The sequence below is a fragment of the Chionomys nivalis genome, chromosome 1, assembly GCF_950005125.1.
Source record: "Chionomys nivalis chromosome 1, mChiNiv1.1, whole genome shotgun sequence".
NCBI classification, from domain to species: domain Eukaryota; kingdom Metazoa; phylum Chordata; class Mammalia; order Rodentia; family Cricetidae; genus Chionomys; species Chionomys nivalis.
Window position 1 is genome coordinate 148,012,849 of NC_080086.1, and position 23,650 is coordinate 148,036,498.

The following is a 23,650-nucleotide window of genomic DNA, read 5'->3' on the forward strand; positions in this document are numbered from 1 at the left end:
ACTCTTCAACTCACCTGGGTTTGCTTAAATTCTTAAATTACTGGAGCATGTCTTAGAATTGAATCCTTTGCCGTTCAGAACTATGTCTTAACACTAACATATGTTACGAAGTGTCAAGCAGTGATTGTGACTACCTCAGACAGGCTTGTGCCTTTCCAAGATACCCATGGGGATGCTTTTACAGCTGCCTCAGCAGTACTGAGCAGCCGAGGAGTGTGAATGTTTAAAAACAATCTTTACCAACTTTCCAATATGTTAAACACTGCATGAAAGTACCCTTACTCTTTCTTGTCTGACCTTTTCATTTTCTTTAAATAATTAAATAATGAGAAATGTGAACTAAATCTAGAGATAGCACTTCATTTTATCAGCTTAACTACGTGTTTAAGTAAAACAAAGAGATAACTTCTCTTGCCCACTGGTACTCTCCATAAATTGCTAAAAGACAGAAAGAAGAACATTTGAAATAAGTTATAATTAAAGTAAATGAGAAAGTAAATCACTGGTACTTTTTTTTTCCGGAATAGAACATTTGTAGGAAATTTTTTTTAACCTTTAACTTTTAACTTTGTAGAAAAGGAAATTATCCTGAAACATTATCAGTTTCTTTTATGTTTAAGAATACATACTTAGTAAATATCCACATTATGTAAAAAAAAAGAATACATATTTAGGTAGTAGATATGTGGATAATTATTGTAAAGCTCTTATATGCTTTCTATATGTTTAACAATTTTATTTTTAAAATACAATGTAAAATTTTAAAAACGATGAAGAGATCCAAGAATCACTGATACAGTTATTTTGTTCTTTTGAAGGTGGTCTGGACAATGTGGAATATTACGATATTAAATTAAATGAATGGAAGATGGTGTCGCCGATGCCATGGAGAGGTGTGACGGTGAAGTGCGCAGCAGTCGGCTCTATCATCTATGTGCTGGCAGGGTTTCAAGGCGTAGGTAGATTAGGGCACATCCTTGAGTACAACACTGAAACAGACAAATGGATTGCCAACTCCAAAGTCCGTGCTTTCCCCGTCACAAGTTGTCTGATTTGTGTTGTTGACACTTGCGGAGCAAATGAAGAGACCCTAGAAACATGAATGATGAGTGGGCCCCCGACTCACCTGAGACTCAGAAATCTGGCCATCCGTGCTTTGTTCCAGCAATTTGGTTATGAAGTTCTGGTCTGGTATTTTGATAAGTAAGATCCAATAAAATAATAGTTTATTTTATCTGGATCTCTTTACTTAATTCAAAGACCATATTTTAGCTGGCCATGTAATCAAGAACCTATCAGCCAGAAAACTTTGAAAGTTTAAGCATTTCTTGAAAATAGGAATTTCAAATATCTAACTAATTCTGGCAGAGGGGGTATGCTCATCAGAGAAGTCGCCCAGCTTAGCTTTAGATTCTATTTTCATATTGTGTAAGTACTGTGTAGTTAGGTCTGTTTGTTTCTGTTTGGTCAAGAATTTAGTAGTAGTATGGATTGTAATTCAAGATGGTAAACTCTGATAGAGTAACTGTATCTAGTACTATGTATTTTGCTTGTCTTCATTTATTTTATTTAGTGCCAAACTATTCCATTTTAAAGCAAGCAAGAGTAGCTCAAGGCATACACATTTTCTCACAAAACTTTATAGATTTGGGGATTTAACACCATACCCAATTTGTGAAATATATTCAGTCCAATTAAATGAAATATTCCATATTTTCATGTAAACTATTAAGCTTAGTACTCATCATTAATTTATAGTTTACTGAGCAATGTAAAAAGTGCTCTGTACCCTCAGTCCTTACTGTGAGAGCCAATCAGAATAAGTGGTTAGCCAACAGAAGAAAAGCTGTCTGAAGAATGTCTAGATCACTAGAAAAGCATTGATAACTGTAGCCAAGTATCGTGTGGATTAAAAGATATTGTTTTCTCCCAGCAAAACATGGCAGAGACAACTGTGTTTTCTCTAAAAGTTTGTAATAATTGGCGTTAAATATGTCACACTCTTCATTGCTTTTATGTGAACAACAAATTGCCAAACCACTTATTAAATTTTCCCCAGTGTTTTACCCTTTGACTATGTATGAAATGTGCCATGTAAAACTGTCAATCATTAATGTTTTTATCTGATATTAAATATTTTTAACTTAAAATAGATTTACTCTTCATTCTAAGTATGTTCAATAATATTTTTTAAATTTGTGAAAGTGTTTTCATTTTAAATTTTTCTCTATATGGAGGTTATAATGGACTAAAATGTTAAAATTAAAAATGAATTTGAAAAATATGACAGATTTATCTATTGAGTTTTGATGTGTGGACAGCTATTGAGATGTAATCCATGGGCATATAATTCACCCATTTAAACTGTACCATGTTAGTAGCTGTATTCAGTATGTGCAATCCTCAAATTTTTACAATATTTTCATTATCCCTCCAAAAGAAACTCTGTACATACTAGTAATCACTCTGTTTCCCATGTGTTAGCTTTCTAGACTTCTGTGAACTACCATATATTTAATGGATTAAAACAAATGTATTCTCACCATTTAGGAGGCCATATCCCAAATCTGGCTTTAGGGGGATTGGGCAAAACCACCATGCCCTCTCCTCTCTGCTGCTGGTTGCCAGCAATCCTTGGTATTTATTTCTTAACCTATAACTGCATTGCACAGTCTTCTACCTTGGTCTTCTCCTGGCTGTTTTTCTTCTCTTGTGTAACTATCTTCATATAGTTCTTTTATAAATACAGCAATCATTTGGGCTCTATTAGTTTTTTTACTTAGGTGTATGAATGTTTTGTCTGTATGTGTGTGCCTGATGGCCTCAGAGATCAGAAAAAGGGTCAAATCCCCTGAAATTAGAGTTTTAGACAGTTGTGAGCTACCATGTGGATTCTGGGAATTGAACCCAGGTTCTCTAGAATAAGCAGCTAGTGCCCTTAACCTTTGTGCCATCCCTAGCTGCCCTGAAATCAAGATACCCACCTGTCTCTGCTCACCAACTGCTGGGACTAAGGGTGTGCGCTGGCATCAAATGGTACTTTATCATAAACTACTTGCACCTGCAAAGATTCTGTTTCCAAGTGAAAACACATTCTATAGTTCTAGGTAGACATAACTTTTGTGAGGATCACTATTTAACCCAGTACACCCTTGGGAACTCCAACCTTGGGCAACCTCCACTTCCAGATTTGACTGTTGGAACATTTTTATGTATGATTTTTAATTTTGTACTTTCATTTTAAAAATGTGGCTAGTTGGAACTGGAGAGATGGCACTTGATGCTCTTGCAGAAGGACTCAAGTATGGTCCCTTGCATCCATCCACTCAAAGGCCCACAACCATGGACAACTCAACTTCCAGGGGATCTGATGCTCTCTTTCGGGCCTCCTCAATCACCAAGCATACACAGTGAAGCACATGAGTACATACATACATGGTAAACAAATTTTTAATGTGGCTAAATTTTCTGGTGACAAAATATTCATTTATCATGCTACATTGTGGTTATACTAATAGAGAAACCACCCATGTAGAATGTGCAGCACAGTTTAAAATATTTTAAATATACTAGCTGTTCGTTTTAGGCTGTGTGAACTAACTAGAAGACATTATATCAAGTTTGATATAGCTTTCAATAAGGCTGCTTTACCCCTAGTAGTCTATATCATGATCCTAGTAAGAATGTGTCCCCCCCCCAAGAACTGTTATACACAATTCTCAAAGCCAGTATAACGGTAAAGTAAACTGGATTCAAAATTACGTTGTGTACAAATTACTTTGTATAAAAGTTATATTTCATTACTTTTTTCAAAAAGTTTCCTGTAGTGTGCTCTGCTTTCATCTCAGTAGATGCTGTATTTGTTGGTGTTCTGTCCTTGGAAGTGGCCTATTTTGACAATACATGATTAAGTTTTGAAAATCACAATTTGATTATGAATTTTAGTAACCAAAAATTGTTACATACTATACACAGGAATTGTGGTTTTGTGGTATAGTTTTTAAAACTTGACATAATATCATGAAAACTTTTGAGCCATTAACTATTTTAATATACGCGTATTTAAATAATATGTGCCACTTAAACAGATATTCAACTAAGTCTATATTCTTTTTTGCATTGTGTGCATTAGGGAAAAAATGCTTACTGTGTTAAAGGAAAGGAGATATTTAGGGGAAAAAACTTTTTAAGACTGATAATCTTAACCTATGTCAAAGACTTAAGAAAATCCAATTTACTCCATCCAATAGGACACCAAGCCAGTTCCCCCTAAATCTCAGTTCATTGGTAATATGAAAGGGCAATTTTATTAACACTTGATTGATCCTTTTGAATATCTTAAGTTTCCTCCAAAGATTTTTAATGTTTACCTCTTCCTATATTTTCTTTTTAATACTAATTTCTGTGTTGCATGGTGGGTAGATAAAAAGTAATCTGAAGCAGGTGTGATAGTTCACACCTTGGTAGGCTGAGGCAGGAAGATGACTGACTTCTGAGACCAGCCTTGTTCACACCTACATGGAAAGCTGTATAGAATATGTTCATACTCTTCCTATTACTGTGACAAAACATGGTAAAAGCAACATCAGGAAGTGGGTTGATTCTGACTCAATGTAAGGGTTCAGTTCATCACAGCCTGGGAGGGAGTTCAGCATCGGGAAGTGGGTTGATTCTGACTCAGAATGTAAGGTTCAGTCCATCAGGGCCTGGAATGGAGTTTGGCGGGAACATGAGGCAGCTGGTCACATTGCATATTTGCAGTCTGAAAACAGCAATGGATGCTCAACTTGAATTTGCCTTTATATTCGATATGTGACCCCACTCCATGAATGGTGCAGTCCAAACTTGGGGTGTCTTCTCTCCAATTAGACCTTCCTGGAAGTGTCCTCACAGACATGCCCAGCGGTGTGTATCTATGGGAATTGTAAAATCTAACACGTCAAAAGTCCAGAGATGTGTGTCTCTGGTGATTCTAAATGGAATCACCTTGACAAGAGTAACCATCCCAAGTGTTCTGCTTACAGACTACAATTTTGTTTGACATCTTTTCATCCTCTCGCTTAATCAAGATGTAAAGTGAGCTAAAGATGTACTTAGAGTCTTGAGAGTCCCTGAACTGTCTTCAACTCTTAGTTTGTCCACACTATCCAATTTTTACTTCCAAGAGCACTTCATTTTGCTTTTATATTGTGTACTTACTTTATACTGATACACGGTCCTGTTTGAGAACTGCAAAGTTGATCTATGGAATATGCCAGGTGTGTGTGTGTGTGTGTGTGTGTGTGTGTGTGTGTGTGTGTGTGTGTGTGTGTGTTTGATCTTAACACTTGGGAAACAGGTGGGCCTCTGGGTTCAAGGTCAGCCAGGGCTACACAGGGAGTGTTTTCAGAAAACTCTTATTGACGCTGTGCATCAGTTAAAGTGGGATGCTTGTGTGTTAGTTTTCTAGACAAATTTCATTCTTGATCAAATTTCAAAGGGCAATATTTACGTGAAATTTTACGAACAGTATTTCTCAGTGTGCAGGAAGACAGTACCAACTAAGGAAATATTGTGATACTTTTCGCCTGCAGTGCGTCCTGGTTCCTGGCTTTCTGCATCGTTTTCTTTTTGAGCCCGGTTTTATTTATTTATTTATTTGGTCTAAATAAATGTAATGAACCACTGAGCCTCGCAAAACTACAGCCGATTTGAACCTTGGTGGTTGTCTGCTATAGCAAGTACCCTCTAGATTCAGGTAGGGTTCCAGATTCGGGTCGGGTTCCAGGTCCAACGCCCGAGGCCCTTTCCAACACCCCGCTTTCTCAGGACAATATCTTCACAAGTGCGCCGGCTGGGCTGCTCTTCTCAAATCCCATTGGCTAAAGCCCACGCCGCTCACCGCCCTGAAGACGGCTCGCAGAACCTCTTGACGCGGGGGGATGACGTCACACTAGCGACGGGACTTCGGTTGTTGGAATCTGGACCATTTTTGCTGGCCTGAAGACCGCGGGCTGGGACGGCGCTACGATGGCCATTTGCCAGTTTTTCCTTCAAGGCCGGTGCCGCTTCGGAGACCGCTGCTGGAACGAGCATCCCGGCACCCGGGGTACGGGCGGAGCCCGGCAGCCGCCACAACAGCAGCCGCCGCCCTCAGGTGACGCTCCCCGTCTATAGGGATCAGACTAGGACTGGGCTTTGGACCTAGGTGCTGGTACCAAACTGCGTTTTAACTAGAAGTATATTTTATTAAAGCCACTTCGTTGATGAATGCCACCGGTTGGGAGAATTGGCGTGGGTCCATCCTGACCTCTTGCCCTACTTTGCCCCGCCTTGTCCTTGATCGCATGCTTTTAAAGTTTGGGCTTTAGTTGGTAGAGTGTGACTCTTACAGGTTTTGAGGAAAGAGTATTCAGGGGCCAGGCATTAAACCAGTCAGGCAGCACAAGGTTTTAAAAGTCAAATTAAATTGTTTTCTTAGTTTGGAAACAAATTTTTAATGTTATTATTGGCTGCTTCTTTTTCCTCGTCTTTAAGGTTCATCCAGTCTTTTGTGTAGCATGGTGGAGAAGACAGATTGTGTCGTTCATCTACAATTGATCTAGTGAGACGCTCCAACAACTAGGCCTCGAATTCTGATAAAATATTGCAGTGTTCTCAGGGACTGCTGGGAGTAACGCTTGTCATGTCTCTGGAAACCTACTTTAAATGTAGTAATTTGAAAGTCAACGTTCGGTAGACAGAGAACTGGGTCAAAAAACAAAACTTAGGATGAAAAGAAGGAAAAATGCTGTGCAATTAAAAAACCAAAATTAGGGCTATCTAGTGCAGTATAAAGTAGTTGATTTCTATGCGGTGTGACCTCACACACACACACACACACACACACACAGGATTTGGAACTTCAAAACAAAATGCCCTTAATTCCTACTTGATTTATGGAGTAGTTTAGAATATGGCTACACCTATCGTTACGTTTTTAGTATATTTTAAACGACATATTTTCCAAATCAGTCATAAGATAAATTACCTTCTTCCTAGCCTCAACTCCGAAATGATAAAATTAAAAACAATCTCAAAACTGGAAAGACATTCTATTGACACATTTTTGTAACTTTTTTTTCTTTTAACGATTTATTTATTATGTATACAGTGTTCTGCCTGCATGTATGCCTGCAGGTCAGAAAAAGGGCATCAGATCTCATTACGGATGGTTGTGAACCACCATGTGGTTGCTGGGAATTGAACTCGGGACCTCTGGAAGAACAATCATTGCTCTTAACCTCTGAGCCATCTCTCCAGCTCCCTTGACTTGGTTTTGTTTTTTTTTTAATATTTATTTATTTATTATGTATACAATATTCTGTCTGTGTGTATGCCTGAAGGCCAGAAGAGGGCACCAGACCCCATTACAGATGGTTGTGAGCCACCATATGGTTGCTGGGAATTGAACTCAGGACCTTTGGAAGAGCAGGGAATGCTCTTAACCGCTGAGCCATCTCTCCAGCCCCCCTTGACTTGTTTTTTATATTCATATGAAGTTTAGAAATCTACCTGTACTTTATCCTCCTGTTAGTGAGCTCTGTAATCTCCATATGGAAGATAGGTGTGTAGGTATTGTGTCCACAGAGGGAAGAGACTGAGGCAAATGGTCTTTAAATATCTATTTAAGGACAGACAGTCCTTGTTATTGTCTAGTTTATTCATTGTCCTCTTTCATTCATTCTCTCTATATGACCCAGTGAAGAAGCAATTAATGAAAACCTAACTTTTCCCAAACATACACATCCACCCAGCGCTAGGCCAAAGCACAAGCCTTGAACATGATGGGCAAAGGCTCGTCCACTGAAGAGCTGTACTTTTAGAGTGTCTTCAATTCATTCCACAATGGCCAAGCAGTTTAATGAGCTTATCAAAGCTGAACTCAGCAGAGTATCTTTGTTTTTCTATCTATTTCTAATCCTCTTGATCTCTTTTTTTAAAAAAAAATTTATATGCATTGGTGTTTTGCCTACATGTATGTATCTGTGTGGATGCCAGATCCCCTGGAACTTGTGTTATAGTTGTGAGCTGCCATGTGGGTGCTGGGATATGAACCCAGGTCCTCTGGAAGAGCGCGAGTGCCCTAAACTGCTGAGCCATCTCTCTGGCCCATTGGTCTCATTTTTTGTTGTTGTTTGTTTGGGTTTTTGTTTTGTTCATTTGAGATAGGGTCTCACTATGTAGCCCTGGCTGGTCTAGAACTCACAGAGGGCTGCCTGTCTCTGACTTCACAGTGCTGTGATTAAAGTCTTACACAACACACCTGACCTTGATCTCATTTTTAAAATGCAATTAGAACATTATGTAATTATTTATAACATATAACATACTATAAATCATAAAGAGATTAACATTTTAAAATGGTAGAAAATAGCACTGTAGTAGCCTTTACATGATTTCTAGACATAATAAGATGAAATGTAATGGGGATTTCCAAGATTTGAAACAGTTGTCAATTTTATGATTCTTTAATTTTCCTGATTATTTTAGGGAGTAACAGGCGTGGTGGGTGGAATGCCAACAGCCAGAGATACTCCAGTGTCATCCAGCCATCCAGCTTCTCCAAGTCTACACCATGGGGTGGCAGCAGAGATCAAGACAAACCATTATTCGGCTCCTTTGATTCTGGGGCTTCCACCAGCAGAAGCTTTGAATCATCTCAAAACCCTTTTGCTTCACTTATCTCTGAAGAGCAGAAAGATGAAAAGAAACTGCTGTAAGTTAAAGTTTTGTAGAAAATCACTACCCAATTGCTTGTTTTTTCCAGAAGCACTTAGTCTTTTCTATGAAAAAGAGTAATTTTGAAAATCAGAGTAAGCAAAACTGTATGATCACACTTTAAAGGTTAGTCCTGCTTACAAGGTCATTGTACTGTGCATTCTTCAGAGTACTGGGTGACTCAGAACAACTGTGATCCTGAATATTACTGATAATAGCACTTCTTTTTCTTTGTAAAACTTTTATTTTAGTTATCCTATTTTTAGTTCCATAAGCAGTGGATTTTTAAGTTTTGTTTGTTTGTTTGGTGGGGAGCAGGACGCTGTTTTGTTTTAAGATTTTAAGACAGGATCTCCCTGTGTACCCTTGATTGGCTTGGAACTCACAGAGATCTCTGCCTCTAGAGTGCTGGGATTAAAGGTGTGTGTCCACCTGTTTGTTTTTGAAGTGCTGAAAATTGAACATGAATTTTCAGGTGTATTGGGCAAGCATCAATTTTGTGTGTGTATATATAAAGAAGGCAAAATTCTGTTTATTGTGATTCTAAGTGTAATGACATATTCTTTTTGATACCTATCTGTTTATTAATGGCCACATTCTAGATGGAAAGAAACTTTAATTTAGAGCCAGTTGTATCCACAGGTTTGTTTCAGATTAATTGTTAAGTGCATGGACCTGGGGGCTGGAGAGGTGAGTGCCTCACAGGTTGAGATTATTGGCTATTCTTCCAGAGGACCTGGGTTCAGTTCCCAGCACCCACGTGGTAGCTCACAACTGTCCAGGGGATCCAACACCCTTACACAGACATGAATGGCAGGCAAAACACAAATGCACATAAAATTAAAAATAAACAAATTTTTTAAAAATATATTTTTAAAGTATGTGGACCTGTTTCCTGTATTACAAAGTAGAAAAATTAAGAAAACTGTCTCTGAAGTCCTATAACCCACTCTTAAATTTTAATGCTTCTCCATAACTAATAGTAATACTATTTGTTGTTCCCAGTTAACAATTGTGTTATTGTGTTTATTCTTTAAAAAATACTGTATTTCTGATATTGTGTATTTTAGTTCTTTAAAAAATATTCTATTTCACATAATTCTTAAATATTGATTAGTCTTTCTGTGAATTAGAAAGCAACACTATTAATTATTCTAGATTATTTGTAACTACAAAATACAAGGTGTTTGTTGTTTGGGAAACAAGTTCTCGATGTGCAGCCCAGATTAGCCTTAAGCTCACTGTTTCCCTGACTGGCCTCAAAATCCTCCTCAACCACCCAGGACCTGTGCTCACCACACTCAGATTGTGATTTGTATTTCTGTGAACTTCTGGGATAGAAAAGATGGAAGTTTGTATATTTATTTACTAGAATTTAAACTTTCAGTCATTCCACTTCATAAATAACAAATTTTAACAAGCAATTGGAAATACCCATTACTCTTCCGTTTTTGTTTATTTTCTTTTTCTTTTTTTTTCAGGGAAGGAATTGTTAAAGATGTAGAGACTTGGGAATCATCGGGGCAGTGGATGTTCTCTGTTTACTCACCAGTGAAAAAGAAACCTAACATTTCAGGTAACTGGAAAACCCTTGATTAAGTCGGTGATTGGTTGCTTTTTGTGGAGTGCTGAGGATCGAACCCTGGCCTTCATTCAAGCTAGGCAAAAGTCCTACCACTAGGCTATAGGACTTGTTTGTGTTTTTAAAATAGATTGCAGAGTAACTACTTTCTAAAACTAAGACTGTGCTAAATAAATTTACTCCAAATTTAGGAATAGCTAGAATTGGTCTTTGTTTAAATATCCCAACTGAGCTTCCTGGTGGAGAGACCGAGAGCGAGAGTGCGGTTCTTCTCAGTTGTGTTACTCTCAAGAAAGAATGATGAGATCAGGGCCCACCACAATTACAGTTCAGTCAGGAAGAAGCTCTGCTGTATCGGTTCCCTCTGTGAAACCTCCGAACCTCCTGCTCCCTCAGCAACCAGGAGTGTCGGGAGCTAGCCACCATCACAGCCTTCAGGGCTTGGTTCCATTTCTTCTTTGTCCCTTCTAAGAATTCTTTTTTTTTTTTTTTTTTTCCATAAAGCCTGTGAGACGTTCCTGGATAGTTTGAAGATGATGAGCTACATGGGTGGTGTTTCTTTAGAATATTCCTTTCTTTCCATTTTCTTTTTTCCATGATACCTACAGCCTCTCTGAAACCTGGGCTACTGAAGTTTTCCAAGCCTTCTCTGGGCAATCCGGGGTCTTTCTCCTGTTGAGGAAACATTAGACATGGCATAGCCAGGAACCCCTGAAGTTAGTGTCCAGAATCCTAATAGGAATGCCACTGCACCTCACCCTCGCCTCATTCTCACCTTAATTACTTTCTTATTCATTTATAATTGTTTACTGGGTTTCATTTGTCCTACTTCCTGATGTGCATGCAAGGGCACATCATAAGGCGAGCAGACGGGGTTTCCTGATCTGCGTGTGAGGGGCACATCGTAAAGTGAGCGGGCAGGGTTCCTCTCGGGAAGCTACTGTTCTGGAGGAAAGAAAATGAGAAACAGTGAAAATAAATCACTTAATGTAGTGATAGTTTCTGTAAATAAAAGAATAAACTAGAAAGCCCTGGGATGGCTTAAATTTTAGTATTTAAGTAAGTATTGCCGAGTATTAAGTCTCAATCAGTTCAGGGGTGGACTTAAAGCCTAAGTGCTACAACTGTGACTATAGAGAGCTCAGGGTGGGCTCACCATGTAAGATATAGGACATTCAGTTAGATTTAAATTTCAGATAAGTAAAGAATATTTTTAATATATGTGTATCCTGTGTAATATCTGGGACATACTTAATAAAATATTTGTTTTATGTCTGAAATTTCAACTTACCTAGATATCCTGGATTTTTATTAGTTAAATCTGCCAACCTAACGCTGACACGTCTGTAGGAACTGTATATGTTCATAGAAGTTTCCATAATAATACTAAGACACTGCTGGTTACTTTCAGTGTTGAAATTTGTACTATTAAAAATGGAATGTACATATCCACCATGCTTTTCCTTTTATCCACATATGATGTTCACTATGAGGAAGAACACTGGGTTATCATGTTACTTTGTCACAGACAGATTTTATTGGAAAGAATAACGGCTGTGGTTATTCAGACTTTGCTTAGGCAGATATTTTCTCAACAATGAATGAGATAAATCTGTGTCACCTCAAGGGACAGGGTGGTGGTGGGAGGGTGACAGGGTTACCGCTCATAATAAAACTGGAATTTCCTAGGAAAAGTTAGAATCATGAGAAAGCTTTCTGTCACAGAAACACGATAGCTTCTCAATACTCAAAATCTCTTCAAGAAAGACTAGTGACAGCATTAATATGTGAGGATTTCAAGGTTGGTTTGTTTGATTTTCTTGTAGTGTTCTAGAATGCTCTGTGCCAACATAGAGAAGTTCTGTAGGACATATTAACTAATAATCTTCAAGACTGGAGCATTGTGTTCCAGAATTGTGCTGGCTGAAATCTATCCTAAGTCCAAGATAAACTAATGAATTATAACAAAACACAAAAGTTCATTGGTTTTTGCATCTACATTATAACTGACCTTTAAAACCCTCCCTCTTGTCTGGGCATAGTGGCACACACCTTTAACCCCAACACTTGAAAGACAGAGACAAGCAGGTCTCTGTGAGTTTGAGACCAGCCTGGTCTGAGAGTGAGTTCTAAGCCAACCGAGCTACATAGTGAGACTTTATCTTGAAAAGCAAAAAAACAAAACCATTCCACTCCACTTTTCCAGTACTGGTGCATTGTCAAAGAAGAATATCCGCATTTAACTGAGAAGGCCAATGACTTCTTTTCCCAGTGACATGTCTGTAGAATGTAGGTCTTATACAGCAGCCACACTGCAGTGGGATGAATGCAAAAACACCTACAGAAGCACATACAGGGGTCCGATGGTCAGAGCTGGCGAGATACCCATTAGCACTAAGAGTATGCACTGTTGTTGCCGAGTCTGTAGTTCAGTTCCTTCCTGTAACTAGCTCCAGCGCATCCAGTACTGTATTCTGACTTCTACAGAATCTGCGCTTACATGTCACTACTACAGAACAGGTGCATAGCCATACCCATAATTAAAAATATTTTTTTAAGCCGGGGAGGGGAGGTGGCAGACGCCTTTAAACCCACCACTCAGGAGGCAAAGGCAGGTAGATCTCTGTGAGTTTGAGGCCAGCCTGATCTACAAGAGCTAGTTCCAGGACAGGCACCAAAACTACAGAGAAACCCTGTCTTGAAAAACCAAATAATAATAATTTTTTAAAAAATTTAGCTGTCAAGCCAAATATTAATAAGAGTTATAGACAGATTTGCTGTTCATTTCACTAATTTTTTTTTGTTTTAGAAAATAAATGTCTATGGATGCATGCATGGTTTATCATAAAGAACTAACTTTTCCTCTGTAGCTAGAAGATTGCTTTTGTATCATGTCCTTGTTTGTTCTTCTGTTGCTATGATAAATACCATGACCCAAAAGCAACTTGAAGAAGAAAGGGTTTGATTGACTTACAGGTTAATAGTCCATCATTGAGGGAAGCCAGAGCAGGAACTAAAGGCAAGAAGAGCCTGAAGCAGAAACCACAGGAAAACACTGGACACTGGCTTGCTTCCCCAGGCCTGCTCAGCTAGCTTTCTCACACAGCCCAAATCCAGCCGCCTAGGGATGCCATTACCCACAGTGAGCTGGGCCCTCAGCTTTCGTGCATCCATTAGTAATTAAGAAAATGCCTCCACAGATGCGCTCACACGCCCGTCCTCAACTGAGGTTCTTCCCAAGAGTGTCACCATCACATACCACCCTCCAAAGCCCAAGAAAATAGTTATTCACGTCATTGTCTATGTCCTGTGATTCAGATAAACTCTGGTTGCTGACAGTTTGGAAAAAATAGAGAGTAATTGAGGTGGACAGTGTTCTTGAAGGAGAGTTATGCATTCTTATGAAACAGTTAAGCTAAGCCCTGGGTGAAGAGAAGGTACCTGTTAGATAAGACTTGGGAAAACCATTCCTAGCAATTATGATAGCTAGTGCAAAGGCCTTGAGGTGAGAGCCATGAGCCCAAAACACTCAGGAAAGAAAATAACAGAAGTAATATAGTATACAGCCAGGGTGGTAGCCAAGGTCCCCATGGTGTGGGCTCTAATTACATTGGGTGTACAGTTAGGAAGACCTTAAGCAGAAGGATGTGGCTGATGAGGAAAAGCTCGGTGGTACAGCAGGGAGCAAGTCAAGAGGTGGGAGACAAGTTAGGAAGTAATTGCTGATGATGGGTTAGCGCTGTTGGCAGTGGAGATAGAATTGGTCAAATTTGAATTCTGTTTTGAACCAATTTTGATATTTTAGATAAAGAAAGCAAATACAGTATGATTCATAAATGCTCTTTGTCCTGGACTGTTGGTGCTACTGGAGTAAACTGAGAATGGTACCTGGGTACCAAGGAAGTCTGTGGAAAAGAGACATTTCCATTCTTAATCTTCTCAGTGTTTAAAGGTAGTCATTGCTGTGGACAGTAAAAATCACTAGGTAGTATAGAGAGATTGAAATTTTTTTGGTATTTCCTTTAAAATTTGTGTATATTAAAAGCACATCTGATCTTCCAGAAGACCTGGGATCAATTTCCAGCATCCAAATGGCAGCTCACAGCCGTCTGTAACTCCAGTTGCAGAGGATCTGACACCAGGCACACACATGGTGCGATGCATTCATGCAAGCAAAACATCCATGCTCCACATCATTTCTGTATTTATATACTTCTCTATATGAAGTGATCTTCAGCAAGTTTTGTTTTCTTTGTGCTTGCTTTTGTTTTTAGCATGACCTCAAGATCTCAGGCATGCCAGGCAAACATTCTGCCACTGAGCTTTCTTTCCTAATGGTATTTTACATTTAATTTGTCAATGAAAGTACTAGAGTAAGCATCCTTTTGTGTAGCACCCTTTGTCTGTATACATGTATAATTATAGGTATCTGGATAAATCCTAGAAATGTAGGTCAGAGTCTGTAAACATTGCTTATGGACAGTTTGCCCCAGAAAATCTCTTAGTATGTTCAGAACAGCATTCACTACCACACACTGAGTAACAGTAATCATCATCTGTTCTACTGTCTGCCAGTCCATAAGGAGAGCATTTTATCACTAAGTAGAATCTTTAAATTTTCTTTTATTTACTAGCCTTTTCAAATTCTAGTGAACTGCTTATACTTTCTGTCTTTGCTGTATTCTGTACTGACTTATGAACAGTACGTCTGTGTTAAAGATGGAAAATCTTCCAGAGGTCCTGAGTGCAATTCCCAGCAACCACATGGTGGCTCACAACCATCTGTAATCATTTCTGGTGCCCTCTTCTGGCCTGCAGGGATACTTACACACAGAACACTGAATACTTGATAAATAAATGAATTAAAAAAAAATTAAAAGATGTTAACCCTTTTGTATGCAGTCATGGTTTCCCTGATTTATCATTTGCCTCTTAAATCTGTTTATTGTAGACTTAACAGCATTTTTTACACTAGAGTTTGAATGTGTATGTAGTCAGATCTTTCATTTTCCTTTTGTCCTTTATCTTTACAGAATTCTTCTTCATTTGAAGATGAAATAGCTGTATTTTATTCTAATTTAATAATTTGTGCATTAGTATATAGACTTTGAGTGTTCTCTGTGATCTTGAAGTTTTTCTGATAACCAGCATTAGCACATTTTCTTGTCTAGCACGTCAGCCCTACTACCAGACTCAGCAATACTTACTGTTTAAATCCCAACTGATTCCTCACTTCAGGTTTCACAGATATTTCACCAGAAGAGTTGAGGCTTGAATACCATAACTTCTTAACCAGCAATAACTTACAGAGCTATGTAAGTTTGTTTCCTATTTCTCTACCTCGGTAGCACTTGGCTGTCAATTACTGTTTTCTGTGTTTGTAGTGGCTTGCTTGTATTTGGGCACATTTGGTGAGAACTGTTAATTCTTTATAGGCCACTGCCTTTTTAAATTTTTTCTAGACTAATTTCTTTGAAATTGTCTAGTTGTCTAAAGTGTTAATAATGTACTATAGTGATTAGGGATATTATTTTATTATAAATTACCCACCAATCAGTTCTAGAACTCAAACCATCTATCTTTAGAAAAGTATTGTTGCTTCTGTTAGCTGCAGATCCCATGATGAATACTAGAAAAACAAAGTGACATAAATGGCAGTTCTGCTAAATAGATTAACACCTTTGAATACCAGGCATTCAAAAGAAAACAGTCTGAATGGGTGGTCAGTAGAGTAAGTTGGGTGCCTGAAGGAAATGGTAACTTCTGTTGTCAACAGCCAGGACTATGATAGTTTACATTACCCCTCCTGTCCAGATAGCACCGTCTCTGCACTGCCAGGTGACCCACCATGAGACATAGCGAGCTAGAGAACAGAGCTGGAGTGTCTCTGGCAAGCAGGAGCAAGGGTTAAGCATTCAGTATTGAGTTACCTTTTGTCTTCTCTCTTCAGCTAAATTCTGTTCAACAGCTAGTAAGTCAATGGAAGAATAGGATAAATGAACTGAAAAATCTAAATATGTCAACCAAAGGAACTCTGGTAAGTATTGAAGAATTTTCTTCAAAGAAGTGACTCATCTTTGCATTTTGTGGTGTTGCTTTTTTTTTTCTAGAATTATAGACATTCTCCACCATGCCTAACTTTTATTTACTTTTTTTTCAAATATTTATTTATTTATTATGTATACAATATTCTGTCTGTGTGTATGCTTGCAGATCAGAAGAGGGCACCAGACCCCATTACAGATGGTTGTGAGGCACTATGTGGTTGCTGGGAATTGAACTCAGGACCTTTGGTAGAGCAGGCAATGCTCTTAACCTCTGAGCCATCTCTCCAGCCCCATGCCTAACTTTTTATTGCTTTTTTGTTTCTTTCTTGAGACAGGGTCTCATCTAGCTGACCTGGATCTCAATATGTAGACCAGATTAGCCTCAAACTCGATATCCCCGGCCCTACCTGGAGTGCCGGAATTAAAGGTGTACACTGGTTCTATTGCTTTTTTAATTTTTTTTAATTTTTATTTATGTATAGGAATGTTTTGCTTGCATATATGTGCACCACATATGTTCTTGGTCCAGTGGAGGTTAGAAGAGGGTGTCAGATCCCCTGGAATTGGAGTTACAAGCAGTTGAGAACTGTCATGTGGGTTCTGGGAATCAAACCCAGGTCCTCTTGAAGAACAGTCAGTGCCCCTAACCTATGAACCATCTTTCCAGTCCCCTCTGATTTTTGGCAGAGAATGCTTCAATTTGAAGGGTAAAATCTCTGTGGAGAATTAACTCTGCCCATGGTCATTTATAGTTGAAGCCCTAGTACGTATTTCCTTCTCAGAAAAGTAGGGACAATTATGCTTTCTAAAAACAACTCTTACTTAGACATGGTAACACACTCCTTTAATTTCAGCACTAGAAATACAGAAGTAGGCAGATCTCTGGGAGTTTGATGACAACCTGATCTATATACTGAAGTCCAAAACAGCCAGAACTGCTTAGAGAGACCTTGTCTCAAAATAAATAAAAGTAAAAACTATTTTTTAGGCTGGGCAGTGGTGGCACACACCTTTAATCCCAGCACTCGGGAGGCAGAGGCAGGCGGGAGGCAGAGGCAGGCGGATCTTTGTGAGTTCGAAGCCAACCTGGTCTAAAGCTCCAAAGCTACAGAGAAACCCTGTCTCAAACAAACAAACAAACAAACAAACAAACAAACCTATTTAAGGTTTTTAACTGGGGTAGAACTAGTTTTAAAAACTGAGAAATATTAAAATTCAAGTACTTAAAGATGTGTTTATGCTGCCTTGCAGTTGTATAATGCCATTTGAACTTAGTGGGGTTATTTAGGCATATTCTGACCCCAGCTGAGACGTGACCCTATCGCCATTGACGAGAGCTCATAGAACAATACTAACTGAGTGTAAGGAGCTGTTTAATCCCTGGGATGAATGTTTCCAGCTCTTTGCTAACATTGAAAGGGTCACTCTGCTGCTGCTCTGAGAGAACCCATCCTGTGCTGACTTAGTACATTCATCATTGTTCATTCTTTTATCATGAGTATGGATGTACTCAAATTTGTTTAGCCATTTACCTGTTTACCTGTTGGTGACTATTACTCTAAGAAAGAGAAGCAAGGAAAGAACAACAACAACAAAGACCTGTAAGAATCTTATCTTATGAAACTATGGAAGGGGCACATGTAGTGATGAGCAGATGAGCAACTGTGTGGGGCCAGAGGACAAGAAAGCGTTGTCATCTACCCACCAGGAAGAGTTTAAGGAGCTCCTAAGGGTCATAGTAATGTTCTGAATTTTGATTGTGCTGATTATGAGTGTGTCAGGATTCATTGAAATATGTCAAAACGAAGCATCTGGCATTGGTTCTCAACTTGTCGGTCTCGACCCCCTTGGAGTCAAATAACCTTTTCACAGATGCTGCGTATCAGAGATCCTGCAAATCAGATATTTACATTATGATTCATAGCAGTAGTAAAAGTAGAGTTATGAAATAACAACAGAAATAATTGTAGGATTGGGGTCCCTACAACATGAGGAACTGTATATATTAAAGGGTGGCAGCTTTAGGAAGGTTGAGAGCCACTGCTCCAGGTTAATGTGATACAGGAGTCTAAGTTGCTTCCAAGGAAATGAAGCTCGGCCAGCTTGGTCTGCTTAAGAAGGTCTTGGAGCCAGGCATGGTGGCACACAGCTTTCATCCTAGCACTTAGAGGCAGGTGGATATCAGTGACCTCAAGGCCTAGTCTACACAGTGAGTTCCAGGTCAGCTACATAGTGAGACCCTGTCTCAAAAGAATTTGGAGGAAAGGAGTCAGTGAAAGGTTCCTTGAAGGGGCATCTGTCTGCAAAGTAGGACAGTCTGCTGGGGTTTCGTAGTAAGCTTTTGATAACATGTGACCTCACTTGAGTTGAAGTGTTTGAGTAGACTGGGCGTGCTCTGACAGTCTTTTCACCTGCATCTAGAGTGCTTCACAGATGTAGGTTTGACCTTTAAACACTGGAAGTATACTTTTTTAAAAATGTAATTTTATTTATTCTTGAAATATTTACATATGGATACGATGTATCTTGATTTTTTTTTTAAAAAAAATGCTTTTCTGGTTATAATATATGTTGCTTTTAGAAATTTAACAAGTACAAAATGAAAATCATTCATCAGCCAGAGATAATCATTGTTCACTTCTATCCGTTTTTCTATAGACATTCATTTTGGTTGGTTATACATTTTATAGAGTATTACACCCTTTCCTTTGCATGATCACATTATGGGCATTTTGTATACTCGATATTTAGATGCATATTTAAGTTATAAATTTTTTTATATTAAATAAAAATATTTATTTTTTAGCTTTTATTAAATAATATCCAGCTTTCAGCAATGACAATGTGTTAACAATTATTTCAAAAGCAGGCTAAAAAGTAGGGTATTATGTAGGAAAGAGAAGGAATAAACATTTTAATCTCAATAAATAAACAAATAACGATTTATCATTTGGTATAGCTTTGGCACATAGACAAAGATCTGGCAGCCTGCTCCACAGACACTTGCTCAGCTGTGTTTATTGTCACTTTATTCACAATAGCCAGAAGATGGAAAATAAAACTAAGTTTTCCTCAATGATAAATTAATGAAGAAAATTTGGCATGTGTACACTATGAAGTTATATTGTGCTGTAAAGAAAAAAGTAATCATAAAGTTTTCTAGAAAATGGATGGAACTAGAAAATTTTACATTGCATAAGAGAATGAAGACCCAGAAAGATAAACAGCACACAAAGCCTATTATTTTAAATTTGAATTAAAATTCCTTTTAACTTCTCATATTTGATATATTTAAATTCCTTTCATATTATGCACATATTAGGAATTTAAGTTATAAATTTTTAAATGTAATGTATGTCAATGGTACCTGGAAATTATTCATCAAGTAATGTGTTGTTCGTTTGTTTGTTTTTTAAGCTCTCTGATGTAAAGGGTGAAGCCAGTCAAGCAGCACCTGCATTTGGGTTTGGAAGTAAGCAAGCAGGGACGTTTGGGTCATCAGGTAAGAGACAGAGTGGGACATGTTTTGCTGACTCAGAAAAGTGGGATGCTATAGGCCTCAACTTTTTTTGTTTGTTTTTCGAGACAGAGTTTCTTTGTAGCTTTGGAGCCTGACCTGGAATTCGTTGTGTGGACCAGGCTGGCCTTGAACTCTCAGAGATCGCCTGCCTTTGCCTCCCAAGTGCTGGAATTAAAGGCATGTGTCACCACCACTCAGGTAATAGGTTTCAACTTTACAAAGCCTGAGTCACCAATTTAAATAATTCTCACACATTTCTCCATTATGGAGTCTTGAAGAACTTACAAATGCTTGGGAAAGGCCGGTCAGAGGGAGGTGCACTGTGAAAGAAGCTGTGCCTCAGCATGTAGAAGAAGTGCTTCTGTTTTTGAAACAAGGTCTCACCATGTCACCCAGGCCTGGAACTCATTATGTAAACCAGATTGGCTTTGTGATCCTCCTGCCTCTGCCCCCTGAGAACTGGAATTACCGATGTAAGCCACCATGCCCAGCTCTAGAACCTTTTTAGGAATATTTTTTCAGCTTCATAGGAAACTGAACCTGATGATATACATGTAATTCTGGCATTCAGAGGCTGAAGTGAGGAATCAAAAGTTCAAGGCTGTGGTTGCTGGGGGGGGGGGTAACACCTTTTATCCCAGCACTCAGGAGGCAGAGGCAGACGGATGTCTGAGTTTGAGGACAGCCTGGTCTACAGAGCTAACTCCAGGACAGTTAGGGTTATGCGGAGAAATCCTGTCTCGAAAAACAAAAAAAACGGCAATAATAACAACAAAGAAGAACAAAAACCCCAAAGTTCAGGGCCAGCCTGACCTTCATTACAAGACAAGTCTGCCTCAGGGATCCGACAGGACTGTACCGCTGTGGCAGCCATGCCGATGAGAGCCTTGTCATTGCGGGGCTGAGTCGCAACTCTGGTGGAAAGTATATAAAGCCAAAAGTTCCCACCCTGCTCTCACCCTGCTCAGGGGTGCTGGGTGCCGGGGCAGTGGGGTTCAGACGATTTGCTCTAACCTTGTTTTTACATGTCCCCTAAACTCTTCGGTAGTTAAACATGCCTGGAGTAAGAGAAAGGAGTGACATGGCTACCTTTTCTGACTGTAATCTATTTTTGTAGGTTTTCCAGTGAATAGCAGCAGCAGTAATGTTCAGAACTTTAGTTTTAAAACGAACTCTGGATTTGCCACTGCCCCTTCTGGAAGCACGCCTGTGTTTGGGAGTCCCTCGGCCTTTGGGGCCGGGCCCTCTGCTGGTTCTGCCATCACTTCCTCCGCTCCAGCCTTTGGGTTTGGGAAGCCTGAAGCCACATCTGCTCCATTTTCCTTCAAGAGCCCTGATGCTTCCGGTTTTGGATCACCTGGATTTTCAGGGTTTCCAGGTTCCTTGGCAGGGAGGCCTTTCGGCCCTGCAGTGGCACCTGCCTTCAGAAATGGCAGTTCTGTAGCTGGTTTTGGTAGTCCTGGCCCACAGTCTCAATCTGTATTTGCCAAACCTTCTAATGACTTGTTTGGAGGTAGCAGCATATCAGCCTCCTTCCCCGTCTCGGCCACAAATAATGTACTGTTCACACCCAGGGATCAGCTGACTAAAGAGGAGCTGGATCAGTTCCAGTCCCAGAAATTTACTCTGGGGAAAATCCCATTGAAGCCACCACCTGTGGAACTTCTGACTGTATAAAGGGCAGTTTCAACTACAGAACGGCTTTAGCCAGGCATATGGTGCTTGCCTGTAGTCTGGGAGACTGAGAGAAGGGATGCCACAAACTCAGGGCCAGCCTGAACTGCACAGAGTAAGTAAGTGACCAGCCAGGTCTGTGTGAAATCCTCCAAGAAAAAGATCTGAATGGTGTTTAAAGAAATGTTTTTTTTTAGTGCTTGGGATCACTGGGCCCTCACACATGCAAGGCAAGTTCTACCTGAGCCACACTCTGTCCCTAAATATGTTTTTTAAGATTGTCTTGAATTATGAGGAATGTAAGCTTTTAGTAATTTGAGGGACTTTAAAGTTGAACATTTTTTATAAACCTAGCTAAATAAAGCACAGCCAAAAACTCAATAAGCAAGGGAAATCTTTTGTACTGTAATTATGAGTGGAACTAAAAAATACAGTGTACTAAATAAAGTAATTTTCTCATTCTGTTCCAATATATGATCCATCCCTTTAGCAGGGATGTGGAGAGTGGAGCTCAGACCCAGGTGCAGTGTCTTGTGCATGTCACTGAGCTAGCCCCAGGCCCGGCCTTCTTTTTACTGGCGTGTGTGGTGTGGGTCTTTTGCCTGCATGTGTGTCTGTGTGCTACTTTCATACCTGATGCCCATGGAGGTCAGAACAGGGTGTCAGATTTTCTGGAACTGGAGTTACAGATTGTGAGCCACCATGTAGGTTCTAGGACCCCAGTCCTCTGGAATAGCAGTCAGTGCTCCTAACCTCTGAGCCATCTCTGGTCTTAACTCCTGATTTTTTAACATGGGAGGGGGGATATATGGAAGGTACTGACGAGATTGCTGAATGGGTAAAGGAATTGCTGCATGCATGTGAGAATCTGAGTTTGGATACCCAGCAATTAGGTATGGCAGTGCATGAATCTGTCACCCCAACACTGGAAGAGCAGAGACAGGTGGATGCCCAGAACTTGCTGACCAACCATTCTAGCTGGATCAATGATTTCTATAAACCCTGTAAGAAACTAAGGGTGGAGAATGACAGGAAGACACCCAACCCCAACCTTTGGCCACCACACACACCTGTGCACACACGTCTACACACATATATCAGACCAAAAAAAGTGAATGCCTTACCTAGTGAAAGATGAGCGCTCCAAGTATTCATTCATGCTTTCAAAGAATTCAGTTCCCAGAGGATCCAAATTCTGATCCACTTTAAACAGTGTGACCCTATCTATCCTGTTCAGGGTCTCAGCATGTGAAACCAAATCCATACTCAGGATGTGTCTTTATGTTTGATGTTTAGAACTGTAATTGGTAAGTAGAATATAAGTTGTTTCTCCTTTGGTCTGTGTGTTCCTAGAAAATAGACTCTTAAGAATTCTGCCCCATGAACCTTAGAGTCATGAGACCTACCTGTAGATGAATGCTTAGTCATTCCTGTTGCTTAGGATATTTATAAATATAAATTTATTTCTCACGAGTTCTGTATACTGGAAATCCAAAGTATAATTTCAGTGTCTGCTCAATACTGGTGTGTTCTTCAGAGGTGGCTTGCTACATCCTCAATGTGGCAGAGGGAGACTGTGTCCTTACACAAGAGTGAGCCTATTCTCTTAAGGCCTTCTCTAAGAGTTCCGTACCCATCCATAATGATCTGCCATAATGACTTAGTCACTTAAGGGCCCACCTTATTACAGTCACATCGGTGATGTAAGTTTCAGCAGAGGAATGGGAGGGTGCATTCTAAGCCTAACAGTTGGTTAACTGGAACCCTTAGGTATTCTTTAACGCTCTGAGGATACACACGGAGGATCCATTAGTCTCAAGTACATCAGATCGTGATAACCATATACCTGCTGGGCATAGTAGTACTCATTAGTAGTACTCATTAGTAATCCTGGGGCTAGGGAGGCACTCACCTACTTAGTGAGCTCCAGGCCAATAAGCTGTCCATTTAGGAAACAAGGTAAATGACACCTGAGGATCAATGCCAGAGATGGTCCTTGCATACACACCTGCACATGAAAATAACATGTACGTACATAAACATGCAAAGCACTGGGTTTCTTTAGATCTGTTATACCAAGATAATATA

At 39.5% G+C, this 23,650-nt stretch overlaps 2 protein-coding genes across 3 annotated transcripts in view; both read left to right on the top strand.

Moving 5' to 3' along the window:
• Nucleotides 1–2,287, top strand: part of Klhl7 (kelch like family member 7) — a 60,239-nt gene extending 57,952 nt beyond the window's left edge. Inside the window, exon 11 of the mRNA XM_057776104.1 lies at nt 819–2,287. Within this exon, the coding sequence (XP_057632087.1) occupies nt 819–1,102 (284 nt within the window). The 3' untranslated portion in view covers nt 1,103–2,287. The remainder of the gene's footprint in view (nt 1–818) is intronic.
• Nucleotides 2,288–5,945: 3,658 nt separating this feature from the next.
• On the top strand, nt 5,946–23,045 carry Nup42 (nucleoporin 42). Of its 2 annotated transcripts, XM_057791276.1 has the most exons (7): nt 5,946–6,136; nt 8,512–8,737; nt 10,221–10,315; nt 15,560–15,636; nt 16,272–16,358; nt 19,786–19,870; nt 21,006–23,045. In XM_057791276.1, the coding sequence occupies exons 1-7, from the start codon at nt 6,010–6,012 to the stop codon at nt 21,563–21,565; spliced, it is 1,257 nt and encodes a 418-aa protein (XP_057647259.1). In that variant the 5' UTR covers nt 5,946–6,009; the 3' UTR covers nt 21,566–23,045. The 2 variants fall into 2 exon arrangements, with proteins under 2 accessions (XP_057647259.1, XP_057647268.1); XM_057791285.1 differs by lacking the exons at nt 5,946–6,136; nt 15,560–15,636 and having other exon boundaries at nt 8,725–8,737.
• Nucleotides 23,046–23,650: the final 605 nt, after the last annotated feature.

Coding starts and splice junctions, on each gene's coding strand:
- Nup42 (XM_057791276.1), top strand. CDS start 6,010: ATGGCCATTTGCCAGTTTTTCCTTCAAGGCCGGTGCCGCTTCGGAGAC. Junction 16,359..19,785: donor TGTCAACCAAAGGAACTCTG/GTAAGTATTGAA, acceptor TTGTTTTTTAAG/CTCTCTGATGTAAAGGGTGA. Junction 19,871..21,005: donor AGGGACGTTTGGGTCATCAG/GTAAGAGACAGA, acceptor CTATTTTTGTAG/GTTTTCCAGTGAATAGCAGC.